Raw genomic sequence first — 12,780 nt, forward strand, 5'->3', positions numbered from 1 at the left:
GTACAGGATATTGGTTAGGCCATTTTTGGAATACTTTGTGCAATTCTGGTCTCCCTGCTATAGGAAATACTTGGAAAGATTCAGAAAAGATTTACAAGGATGTTTAAAAAGCAACAAAGAACAACGAAGCAAGCAATAACGAAAGGAAAGCTGGATTATGAATGCAAACTAGCATAGAACATAAAAATAGGTAGGAAAACATTTTATAAATGTATAAAACAGAAAAGGATGGCTAAAGTGGATGTAGGTCCCTTGCAAGATGAGAAAGGGGAATTAATTTTGGTTAATGCTAATACGGCTGAGGCCTTGAATAAATATTTTGTGTCAGTCGTCACAGTGGAAGATGTGTCAAACATGCCAAAGAATGATGTTAAGGATACGATGGGAGGTGAGGACCTCAATTCAATTGTTATCACCAAAGGGGTAGTGCTGAGCACACTTGAGGGTCTAAAGGTAGATAAGTCCCCTGGTCCTGATGGAATGCATCCCAGGGTGCTGAAAGAAATGGCAAAAGTTATAGTAGATGCGTTAATGGTAATTTACCAATATTCACTAGATTCCTGGCAGGTCTTAGCAGACTGGAAGACAGCAAATGTTACACTGCTGTTTAAAAAAGGGTGTTGGCAAAAGGCAGGTAACGATAGGTTGAGAAATGCTGGAGCTATCATTCAAGAAGGAATAGTGAGACATCTGGATGGAAAGGGTTCCATCAGCAGGCGCAGCATGGATTCAGGAAGAGAAGGTTGTGTTTAACAAACTTACTGGAGTTCTTTGAGAATGTAATAAGCTTGGTGGATGGAGGGAACAGATGGATGTTGAATACTTGGATTTCCAGATGGTATTCAATAAGGTGCCACATAAAACACTCATTCATAAGAATGGATGTACTTGCAGGGAATGTACTAGCATGAATTGAGGACTAGATAACCATTAGAAAGCAGAGAGTTGAGATAAATTGGTGTTACTCTGGTTGGAGATAAGTGGTAAGCAGGATGCTGCAGGGGTCGGTGTTGGGTCCCCAACTGTTTGTGATATATGTACATAATTTGGAAGAGGAGCCCAGATGTAACGTATCCAAGTTTGCTGATGACAATAAATTGAGTGGAAAGACAAACTGTGCAGAGGATATGAAGGATCTGCAGACAGATTTAGATAGGTTAAGTGAATGGGCAAGGGTTTGGCAGATGGAGTATAGTGATGGTAAATGTGAGATTATCCACTTTGGAATTAAAAGTAGTAGGTCAGAGTATTATTGAAATGATGAAAAGTTGCAGCATGCTGTTGTGCAGAGGAACTTAGGAGTGCTCGTACATGAATCGCTAAAAGTTGATATGCAGATGCAACAAGTAATTAGGAAGTCAAATAGAATATTGGCTTTCATTGCTCGAGGGACTGAATTTAAGAGCAGTGAGGTTCTGCTGCAATTGTAAAAGGTGTTGGTGAGATCGCCCCTGGAGTACTGTCCTCAGTTCTGGTCTCCTTACTTGAGGAAGGATATCCTGGCTTTGGAGGCAGTGCAAAGGAGGTTCACCAGTTGATTCCGGAGATGAGGGCGTTACCCATGAGATGAGGTTGAGCCGGCTAGGACTCTACTCACTAGAATTTAGAAGAATGAGAGGGGATTTTACAGAAACATAAAATTATGAAAGGGATAGATAAGAGAGGCAGTCAAGCTGTTACTGCTGGTGGGTGAGATCAAGATTTGGGGACATGGCCTCAAGATTAGGGGGAATAGATTTCGGACAAAGACAAGGAGGAACTGCTTTTCCCAGACAGTAGTGAATCTATGGAATTCTCTGCCCAAGGAAGCAGTAGAGACAGCTTCATTAAATATATTCAAGACACAGTTGGATGGTAGGGGAATTAAGGGTTATGGGGATAATGCAGGTAGGAGGGGCTAAGATGACGCATAGATCAGCCCTGATCTTAATGAATGGCAGAGCAGGCTTGGCAGGCCAAGTGGCCTACTCCTGCTTCTATTATTATGAAACTATGATGTTTCAAGTGTTGGAGGGTGTAAGCTATAGGGAGAGATTGAATAGGCCGGGCTTATTTTCAGAGTCTGAGGGGTGACCTGACAGAGGTTTATAAAATCGTAAGGGGCATAGATAGGATAAATAGACAAGGTCTTTTCCCTGGGGTGGGGAGATGGATGAGAGGGGAAAGATTTAAAAGGGATCTAAGTAACAATTTCTTCACGCTGAGTGTGTGGTGTGTGTATGGAACAAGTTACCAGAGAAAATGGTGGAGACTGGTACAATTACAACGTTTAAAAGGCATCTGAATGGGTATATGAATAGGAAGAGTTTGGACGGATATAGGCCAAATACTGGCAAATAGGACTAGATTAGATTAGGATATCTGGTTGGCATGGACAAGTTGGACTGAAGAGTCTGTTTCTATGCTGTACATCTCTATGACTCTAAGTAGTAACCCATTGCTGATAAGGCAATAATCCTTGAGATTAGTTGTGCTACTTTAGTTGATCGAAGTGCAGGTAGCATTGCGAGTACTACTCACTAGCCCTGAGCCAAGCAAAGCCTTGCTTTTGAGCACTGCCCACAGCCTCATGCTGGCAAGCAAGTTTCAGTGGGCATTGGACAGGTACAGGATGAAGCTCTATTGTGACTGTACCCAGTGTCAGACTAATTGTAGCTGCGGTTCTAATGAAGAATGGGCGGTAGAGCAACAAACTGAACTCCTGAATGGATCCATGTGGTTGCAATTCAACACCTTCAGAGGAGGACGACAGACAAAAATCAGCAAATTGAAAACTCTGACTGGAGCAACATAGTATGCTAATGCCAGGCTGCCTGAGAATCAAACTCAATTTTTTAAATTCTGTGGTCTGTTCACATATGCTTTTCCTATTTGTACTGCAATGGTTTTCTTAGCAGGATTGTTTCCTCTCTTGCAATCTTACCAATGAGCTCAATCTGCCGTAGGAATTTGTGTTGCAGACGTTACGTCCCCTGTCTAGGTGACATCCTCAGTGCTTGGGAGCCTCCTGTGAAGCGCTTCTGTGATCTTTCCTACAAATGCCGGAGAAAAGATCACAGAAGCGCTTCACAGGAGGCACCCAAGCACTGAGGATGTCACCTAGACAGGGGACGAAACGTCTGCAAGACAAATTCCCAGCTCGGCGAACAGAACCACAACAACGAGCACCCGAGCTACAAATCTTCTCCCAAACTTAGGGATTTGCTGTCGGAAAGCAGGTCATATGTGGTGTGGCAATAGTGAGTCTAACAGATCCCGAAGTTCAACACTACAGGTTAACTCCTAATGCCTGATATGTCAAATATATGACAAAAATAGATGAATTACGTACAGTATTTTGTACTTTTAGATGCATACCTGAGAATAGGTGGCTCAGAAACATTGCAAATTAACAGTGAACCTGGATACTCTCACAAAGTCAACAACTGAAACAAGAGTGTTGAGACAAAGGGACAGGACAATGGAAAACAATGAGCTGCAGTGTGTGGGGAGTAATTAATTCAGAATTTAATTAACATCCACACAGTAGATCATAAACAAGAGTGACATTTCAATAGTTTATGGCAGTTATTCAAATCCAGTGATTAAAACAATGCCTTGTATCTGTACTCTACATCAGCACAATTATTCTCACCTGTACGCTGGCATACAAATGAAATGACAGGCAGATTTCAGCGCAAGGTTAGTAACTGAAGACTAACCTTACTGACCGAGAAGAGAGATTGGGCAAACAGGGTTCTATAGAACCTCAATGAATGAGAGGTGATCTCATTAAAACTGATCGAATACTTAGATAAGGGAGAAGCAGGTAAGATATTTCCCCTGATTGGAGAGTCTAGAATCAGAGGCACCGTTTATCAATAAGGGGGAGAGTGCCAATTACACCCAAAATGAGAAGAAGGGAGTGAACCTTTGGAATCCTCTACTGCAAAGGGGGTATGTTCAATGCAGAGATTGATCATCAGAAATCTAGCAGTGGTGTACAAGATTTATGGGAATGGGGAGGATAAAAAAGCATTGCAGTGTTTGATCAGCCATGATCGTATTAAATGGTGGGGCAGCCTTGACAGGCTGAATAGCTTACTTCTGTTTCCACGTTTCTAAATTTGGGGGCATGAATATGAAAATGAAATGCCAGAGTTAAAACTTCCCCAGATGAAAAGAGAAGTAATGTTTGCAAAGTTTCTTCAACATAGCTTACAGGAGCATTATAATATAGACACCAAACCAGATGAGGAGGTATTAGGAACAATGACAAAAAGCTTGGTCAAAAATGTAGCTTTTAAGATAGCTTCTCTTGCCTCAGCATGCATTAACATTGCTCATTCACAGAAAAATCGAGCACATAATAAATTTGTTGCAGTAGGCCAGCTGTGTGATATATTGGTTGTTTGGTTATATTAACCCGAGTGAATGTCGTCCCCCCTAGATATTTAGATGTCCTATATCGGAACAGTTTGTCCGAGGAGATACACTGGTGTTCAGGATGTGTGACATGTTAAGATAATTAACCAGACTTAGGAGGATCGAGTTCCATTGAAGATTTCTGTAGTAGATGGGTACAGTATTTCTATTTTAGTTATTTAATCTCAGCAGCCATTCTTTTAGTGTATTGGAAATGTTGGACTAATGTAGAAATAATACCAATGTTGTACGATTGAGTGTAGGAGCCACAATACTTAGTCTTCACCAGGACCTCAGGACTGTGGAACCGCTCACCTTCCTCAGATTTTCCTTCAATGGTATTTCAAAGCTTGAAGATTGTGCATTGTCTAATCACTGCTTCCTGATTGACCTAATCTCGCTCATTCTCCTTATTTTTGACAGTTTATCAGTAAAGATAAATATTACCACTGGGTTTACTTGGTATATTGTCCTGCGGTACCAGAGGGGGGGGGTAAAGTAAGTCACACAGTGGCACCATGCAGTAGGCTTTGTGAGATATTATTAATTTACTTCAGATCTAGTCCATGACTGCCAACAACAGACCTGTACCTACTAACTGACTTAGACCTCCATTCTCAAAATCCTCATTGTCTGGTTTCCGACCCTCTGTTTAAGCAACTGCTTCTCCACCACATTCTCGTCTCCTGCTTTGATGCCCTCGGCCTCCCCTGCGCCAAAAACGGATTAATCTCTCGCATCCTTGCTGTGCCTTGTCTTTGCTGTTTAAGTGTATGGGATTCAGGCTTATGAGAACATGGCTGACAACTAGCTTAACCATGCACTGCCAGATCTGGTTGGAGCAGCTAAAACCCTGCTGCTTTCATCTTTAAAACAGCTCACTATTTCAGGATCACCCTTGATGACAAGATAACCTCTTTTATGTACTACCCTTCATCTTAAAACCTTCTCCCCTTCAACCTTCATCTTCAACATAATTGTGAGCAGCTCATGGATTGTTTTGTCACTAAGATCAATCCCATCCAATCAGCTGCCTCTCATGCATCCCTCACTCCTAGTCCACCTGGCCCAACTTCCTCAAAAGCTGTCTCCTACCCGAGCCTGGACTTGTACCTTGTTCTCATTTCTGTCCTACCTCCTCACGTACCCTCTTGGAGTTTATCTGAGAGGAGACTCAGCCTGTTCCCTTAATCTCATTCTCACTAAACTGCTCACCAGCAGGTTTCCTGCTCCTTCGTCCCTATGTCAGTTGATATTTTTAACAATTCTCTGTCCCTTCTCTCCTTTAAATTTGCTGTCATCACTTCTCAAAAAGACCAAGACTTTTTGACTTTGTCCATCCGATCTCCATCCTCCCTTTCCTCTCCAAGGTCCTAGAACATTGTATTGTTTCCCAATTTCATTCCTTTCTTTGTTAGAACTCCACGTTTCGTTACCTGCAACACTATCAAAACAGCTACAATTAAATCCACTGATGATATTCTATGTGGACGTGAAAAGAGTAGGCTTTGTCTCCTTGTCCTTTGATCAGGTTGACTATCTTTCACCTCTCCACCATTGTCTGGCTGAATGGGACTGCTTTCAAATGGTTCTATGCAGAAAATCACTTGCAGTAGATTTCCTTCCTGGTCCTGCACCATTAGATCCTATGGGAACAGTGGGGGTGTCTGTGACTGCCTCCTATTCCCATCTACATGCTGACTTTGTTCCAAACATAGTGTTAGCATACAAGTGATGACTGATGACACTCTGTTCTACCTCACCACCTGCTGTCATGACTTTTGTATCTGAGTTCCTGGGTTCTCTTCATCAAACTAAATTAGTGAACCTTTTGAGTTTTTAGAATTCTTGATAATTTATTGAACCTAATTCTGTGGTGAGATTTGAAATCTCAAAACTAGGCCATTAAACCCTTCACAGATTTGAGAACACAACCTGAACATTTTCAGTCACTGTCACACTGACTAAAATGCCAGAACAACCTAGGAGTCTTCAGTTAGTGGCGTGGAGAGATAAGCTAAAGGAGGGTGGGTGTGGGGAAAAAGTAGCATAGAGTACAATAGGTGAGTGGGGGAGGGGATGAAGGTGATAGATCGGGGGCAGGGGAAGGGTGGAGTGGATAGGTGGTTGAAGAGCTTCAGGGTAGAGGAAATGACCTGGGAGTTGCAGTGGGAGAGGGACTCCCTGAGGTTCTTGTAGAGAGAGGAGGAAAACTTCTTCAAGGCAGGCATCCTTGCAAGAGGATCCGCAGTAGGGTTAAAATCAACGAGGTAAAAACAATGACTGCAGATGCTGGAAATCAGATTCCGGATTAGTGGTGCTGGAAGATCACAGCAGTTCAGGCAGCATCCGAGGAGCAATAAAATCTCCCACTGCAACTCCCAGGTCATTTCCTCTGCCCTGAAGCTCTTCAACCACCTATCCATTCCACCCTCCCCCCCCCCCCCCCCTCGACCTACCACCTTCATCCCCTCCCCCACTCACGTATTGTACTCTATGCTACTTTTGCCCACCCCCACCCTCCTCTAGCTTATCTCTCCACACTTCAGGCTCTCTGCCTTTATTCCTGATGAAGGGCTTTTGCCTGAAACGTCGATTTTACTGCTCCCCGGATGCTGCCTGAACTGCTGCGCTTTTCCAGCAACACATTTTCAGCTCTGATCTCCAGCATCTGCAGTCCTCACTTTCTCCTCTGACCTTTTAATAAGTGAGAGTGGCATTGATTGACCATTCATTTCATTTCGGGTTCAGGTTAAAAGCAGCAAGGAGTCATGATTGGTGAGATTTTTTAAAAAAAAACTCCATTCGAATTACACAAAAGAAGCAAAAAGACAGCAAGGAATGGTAATCCCAGCAAAGTTACACCTGCAAACTCAGAGGCATTTGTTCATGGATTGGAAAGGAGAGCTGCAGAACCAGGCAGTGAGGGGGCGGGGGGGAGGTTTGGATTGTTCCAGTTTGTCATTTCCCCTGGGGCCCATACTCCCTCATGATAGCGGGACCCACAGTACCAGTACCACAGTCAGGTGAGTGGTGGCTAAAAGTATTCAATAAAAGGGTGGAATCGATTGCTCCCTATAAATGTATGATCCTTCGTTCTGCAGTCCATTTACAAGCAGATTCTCGATTAAACAAAGTTAATTGTTCACAGAAAGTTAATTGTTGATTCCAGAAAAGAATCTTTAATTGCATTCAGAATACAAGGCATATAATTGGAAATATTCAGCCAAAAGCTCATTTTGTGACAACTGATTATTAGTGACAAGCAAGTACTCATTCCCTCACACACACATACAAATATACATCAAAGGAAAAGCAATACATTTTGCCAAGATTGATGTACCTCTGGGCTGGAAGCGTACCTGTGCGAGGCGTCTCAGCAGCAGTTCTGCGGATGGTCTGGACCAATTCAGGAAGATCTCAGGGACGAGAGTGATGGTCATCTCCAGGACCCTTAGCAAGCTCACAGAAAGATCAAAGCAGGTGGCACACACTTTCAGCTGCCGACTGTCAACAAAGTTTCGCTCTGGACGTTCGGCTGCCTGCTGGATCTACCAGAACAAGGAAAGAGCAGTGTGAATGGACAAAAAGAAGCTACTTCCAGATTGCAACAAGGATCTGACTACTCAAATGAACTAAATCTACTGGGACAGGAAAACAGCAGTGTGAACGGGTTTGCACAAGGATCTAAAACAGAACGCTGTCATGGAGTAAATGAAACAAGTCCATCGCTTCCAAATCACTTGCCTCTTTTCTTCTTTTATCTAAACCGCTCCTCTACATTCCCTCTTTTCATTTCGACTTCGTGAATTATGCCATCCCAAAACCTGGGTCCAACTAGTTCTCTAAGACGGTGGCTGCAGAGTAGACAGTGTCCAGACTCAGCCCAGGGCTCACCCTTTCTTTGTTCTTCTCTTATTAAATTTTTGTAGTTTTTTTTTTAAGAACCTTATCTTGTGGAGAGAGTGGCTGTGACGGCGTTGGAGCGTTTCAGCAGCTGAGACTCCAGGAGAGGCATTGCCAGCAGACGGCGGGCTCAGAATGGAGAGGGCACGGCCAAGGGGCCAGGGACAGAGAGGGGACTGCATGGAGCGGACAGCCAGTGGGCTCGGAGCAGAGCGGACAGCCAGTGAGCCAGGAGCTGTGCAGGGTGACAGAAGTTGGCAGGCCCAGAGGAGCCGACTGGCTGGGATCAGAGAAAGGAAGCTGGTGGTTGACAGGCAGGTGCCCAGTGTGGTCAGCCTGTCAGAGATGACAGTCAGTAGGTGATGGCCAGTTGGGGTTTTAGATTAGATTACATTACAGTGTGGAAACAGGCCCTTCGGCCCAACAAGTCCACACCGACCCGCCGAAGCACAACCCACCCATACCTCTACATTTACCCCTTACCTAACACTACGGGCAATTTAGCATGGCCAATTCACCTGACCTGCACATCTTTGGACTGTGGGAGGAAACCGGAGCACCCAGAGGAAACCCACGCAGACACGGGGAGAACGTGCAAACTCCACACAGTCAGTCGCCTGAGGCGGGAATTGAACCCGGGTCTCCGGCACTGTGAGGCAGCAGTGCTAACCACTGTGCCACAGTGCTGCCTACCCAGCATGGGAGAGAATGAGTCAAAAAGGGTGATGCTAGAAAAGCATAGCCAGTCAGGCAGCATCCAAGGAGCAGGAGTGTCGATGTTTCGAGCATAAACCCTTCATCAGAAATGTGGGGGAGGCCCAAGGGGGCTGAGAGATAAATGTGAGGGGAATGGGGCTGGGGGGGGGAAGGTAGCTGGGAATGCAATAGGTAGATGAAGATGGGGGCGATGATGATAGGTCAGAGCGGATAGGTTGGAAAGAAGCTGGACAGGTAGGACAGATCAAGAGGCCGGTGTTGAGTTGGAGGGTTGGATGTGAGAGATGTGGAAACCGGTGAAATCAACATTGATCCCGTGTGGTTGGAGGGTCCCAAGGCGGAAGATGAAGTGTTCTTCTTCCTCCAGGCTTTGGGTGACTAGAATCTGGCGGTGGAGGTGGCACAGGGCTTGGTGGAGTGGGAAGGGGAGTCGAAGTTATTGGCCACAGGGCAGTAGGGTTGTTTAGTGCGCGTGTCCAAGAGATGTTTTCTGAAAATGATCCTCAAATTGGCGTCCTGCCTCCCCAATGTAGAGGAGACCACATTGTGCAGAACAGACACAATAGATGATGTGTGTGGAAGGGCAGGAAAATCCCTGTCGGATGTGGAAGGATCGTTTAGGGCCTTGGATGGGTGTGAGGGGGTAAGTGTGGGCACAGGTTTTACACTTCTTTTGGTGGCAAGGGAAGGGGCTGGGAGTGGAGGGTGGGTTCGTGGGAGGCATGGACCTAACAAGGGAGTCGTGGAGGGAATGGTCTCTGTGCAAAGCAGATTAGGTGTGGGGATGGAAATATATCTCTCGTGCTGGGGTCTGTTTGAAGGTGGCGGATATGGCATACGATGATGGATTGTACCATCCCTCCAACTCGGCATCGCCTTCTTGACCTGTCCTTCCTGTCTATCTTCTTACCCACTTATCCGCTCCACCCTCCTCTCTGACTTATCACCAATACCCCCACCTTCATCTACCTATCGCATTCCCAGCGACCTTCACCCCCAGCGCCATCCCCGTCTTATTGATCTCTCAGCCCCCTTGGACCTCCCCCACATTCCTGATGAAGGGTTTATGCTCGTAACATCGACTCTCCTGCTCCTCGGATACTGCCTGACCAGCTGTGCTTCTTTAGCACTACACTTCTTGACTCTGACCTCCAACATCTGCAGTCCTCACTTTGTCCATGGAGGAGAATGAGACCCAGAGAACATAGCACATTACAGCGCAGTACTGGCCCCTTGGCCCTCGATGCTGCGCCAACCTGTGAAACCAATCTGAAGCCCATCTTACCTGAACTATTCCATTTTCATCCACTTGCCTATCCAATGACCATTTAAATGCCCTTAAAGTTGGCGAATCTACTACTGTTGCAGGCAGGCTGTTCCATGCCCCTACTACTCTCTGAGTAACAAAACTACCCCTGACATCTGTCTTATATGTATCAACCCTCAATTTAAAGCTATGTCGCCTTGTGCTATCCATCGCCATCCAAGGAAAAAGGTTCTCACTGTCCACCCTATCTATATATCTGATTATCTTATATGTCTCAATCAAGTCACCTCTCAACCTTCTTTCTGACAAAAACAGCCTCATGTCCCTCAGCCTTTTCTCATAAGACCTTCCTTCCATACCAGGCAACATCCTAGTAAATCTCCTCTGAACCCTTTCCAAAGGTTCCACATCCTTCCTATAATGCAGTGACCAGAACTGTACGCAATACTCTTAACTGCAGCCACACTAGAGTTTTGTACAGCTGCAGCATAACCTCGTGTCTCCAAAACTCAATCCCTCTACCAATAAAAGCTAACACACTGTATGTCTTCTTAACAATCCTATCAACTTGGGTGGCAACTTTCAGGGATTTATGTACATAGACACTGAGATCTCTCTGCTCATCTACACTAGCAAGAAGCTTACCATTAGCCTATTACTCTGCATTCCTGTTATTCCTTCCAAGGTGAATCAACTCACTTTTCTGCATTAAACTCTATTTGCCACCACTCAGCCCAGCTCTGCAGCGTGGAAATCCCCCAGCGTGGGCGATTACAGGCTATAGAAGGTCTGTAATATCTACATTTTAACCTTATTTCTTTATTTTCTGAGTTTAAATTATGAAGAACTGTAATGTAGAAATTTAGATTATTTTTCTTTATTTCTGTTTTTTTGTACCTAAGATTTGTAACTAGGTACTTTGTACCTCAGATGACACTATGTGTGGCGACATTGTACACTTTTCACTGTACTCCCATACTTTCGTACTTGAGTACACTTGACAATAAAATGTAATTCTAATTCAGCACTTCCTTCGTCTGCCTCTTCACTGTCCTTACAAGGGCACACAACCTCCTTATGAGCAGTAATTTCAATTTCCCTATTGAGGCAGTTGTGTAAGACTCATGCATCAGACAGGGATGAATCCCACTTAGACTCATCTGTTCCACTCACCCCTTTCTTCTGAGACCCTTTTGACTCTGTTACAGGGTGAGCTATTATCACTACACTCCACATCTCCTTCTCACTAAGATGTAGGAATATTACCATGTTTCAGATATGAAGGTTGTAAGGCCTCTAATATCAGTTGCAGATTAAAATCACCCAGGGCCAACCCAACAGCAAAAAGATGGACTTTTTGGTACTCAGCTGGAAATGTGTTGCTGGAAAAGCACAGCAGGTCAGGCAGCATCCAGGGAACAGGAGAATCGACGTTTCGGGCATAAGCCCTTCTTCAGGAAGGAATGCCCGAAACGTCGATTCTCCTGTTCCCTGGATGCTGCCTGACCTGCTGCGCTTTTCCAGCAACACATTTCCAGCTCTGATCTCCAGCATCTGCAGACCTCACTTTCTCCTTTTGGAACTCATCCAAGTACTCTTCATAAACTGGCAGACACTGGCAGATTTCTTTTCCATTGTGTTGAATAGGTAAACTAATTTTTGGAAGTATAGATAGTCAGACTATTCGCAGTAACAAATAGTAATTGGTACTATATGTTACTGCAAATGGTACATCAGGCCTGTGAATGAGTGCAATCTTGACTAAGCCTTCTCCTTTCCAAGCAAAACAGTCCCAACTTCTCCCATATTTCCTCAGAATGTAGCATCAACCCTGGAAAGGGTCTCATTAACCTCTTCCATACTCTTTGCGATTCATTTGCATTCTTCCTGATATGCAATAGCCAGAACTGTACACGATACTCCAGTCAAGGTCTAACTAGGTTTATACAGGATCACTAAAGGGCTGTTCTGCCTGATCCCATCAATCATCCTGAGCAGAAACTCTTCCTTATGAATTCCGGAGAGGTGTGTTTGAATGTCTGAATTCACACGCAAAGCTGTCTGCATTCCTGAAATCAGTTCCATCAAGCTCAAACTGCACTTTAGCCATACTGAAAGTGCCAATGACAGAGTCACTGCGACAGGGTCTCACTTTTTATTTTCACACCGGACAACTACTGTGCTTTCACTGAGCACCAGTCATAGCAGTCACATTTCTCTGAACTCAAATGTGGATAGACGCAGATGATGCTAGGACTTCTGAGGAAAGTATTGCTATGCTGCAGAGGATCAACAGGCTAATCTATCATTAGAAACACAAACGGTGCATCACTGCGAAAGGAAAAGGAAAATGTTTAAAACACCTGATTCAGTCTGTGGATGTACCTACTAGAGAAGGTGCAAAACCTGAGCTAATTGTGGGAGATAAGGCAGGGCAGGGTCTTAGGTGTCGGTGGGGGAGCACTTTGGGGCCAGCGACCAATATT

At 44.7% G+C, this 12,780-nt stretch overlaps 1 protein-coding gene across 3 annotated transcripts in view; it reads right to left on the reverse strand.

The window, feature by feature from the left end:
• Positions 1–12,780, reverse strand: part of rnf123 (ring finger protein 123) — a 390,439-nt gene that overhangs the window by 151,673 nt on the left and 225,986 nt on the right. For all 3 annotated transcript variants that reach the window (XM_087994538.1, XM_087994539.1, XM_087994537.1), the window contains exon 33: positions 7,767–7,955. In XM_087994538.1, coding sequence (XP_087850664.1) covers positions 7,767–7,955 — 189 coding nt within the window. The remainder of the gene's footprint in view (positions 1–7,766; positions 7,956–12,780) is intronic.

Source organism: Chiloscyllium plagiosum, unplaced genomic scaffold, assembly GCF_037043375.1.
Source record: "Chiloscyllium plagiosum isolate Xiang-an unplaced genomic scaffold, Cpla_swu_hap1 HiC_scaffold_14, whole genome shotgun sequence".
Lineage (NCBI taxonomy): Eukaryota > Metazoa > Chordata > Chondrichthyes > Orectolobiformes > Hemiscylliidae > Chiloscyllium > Chiloscyllium plagiosum.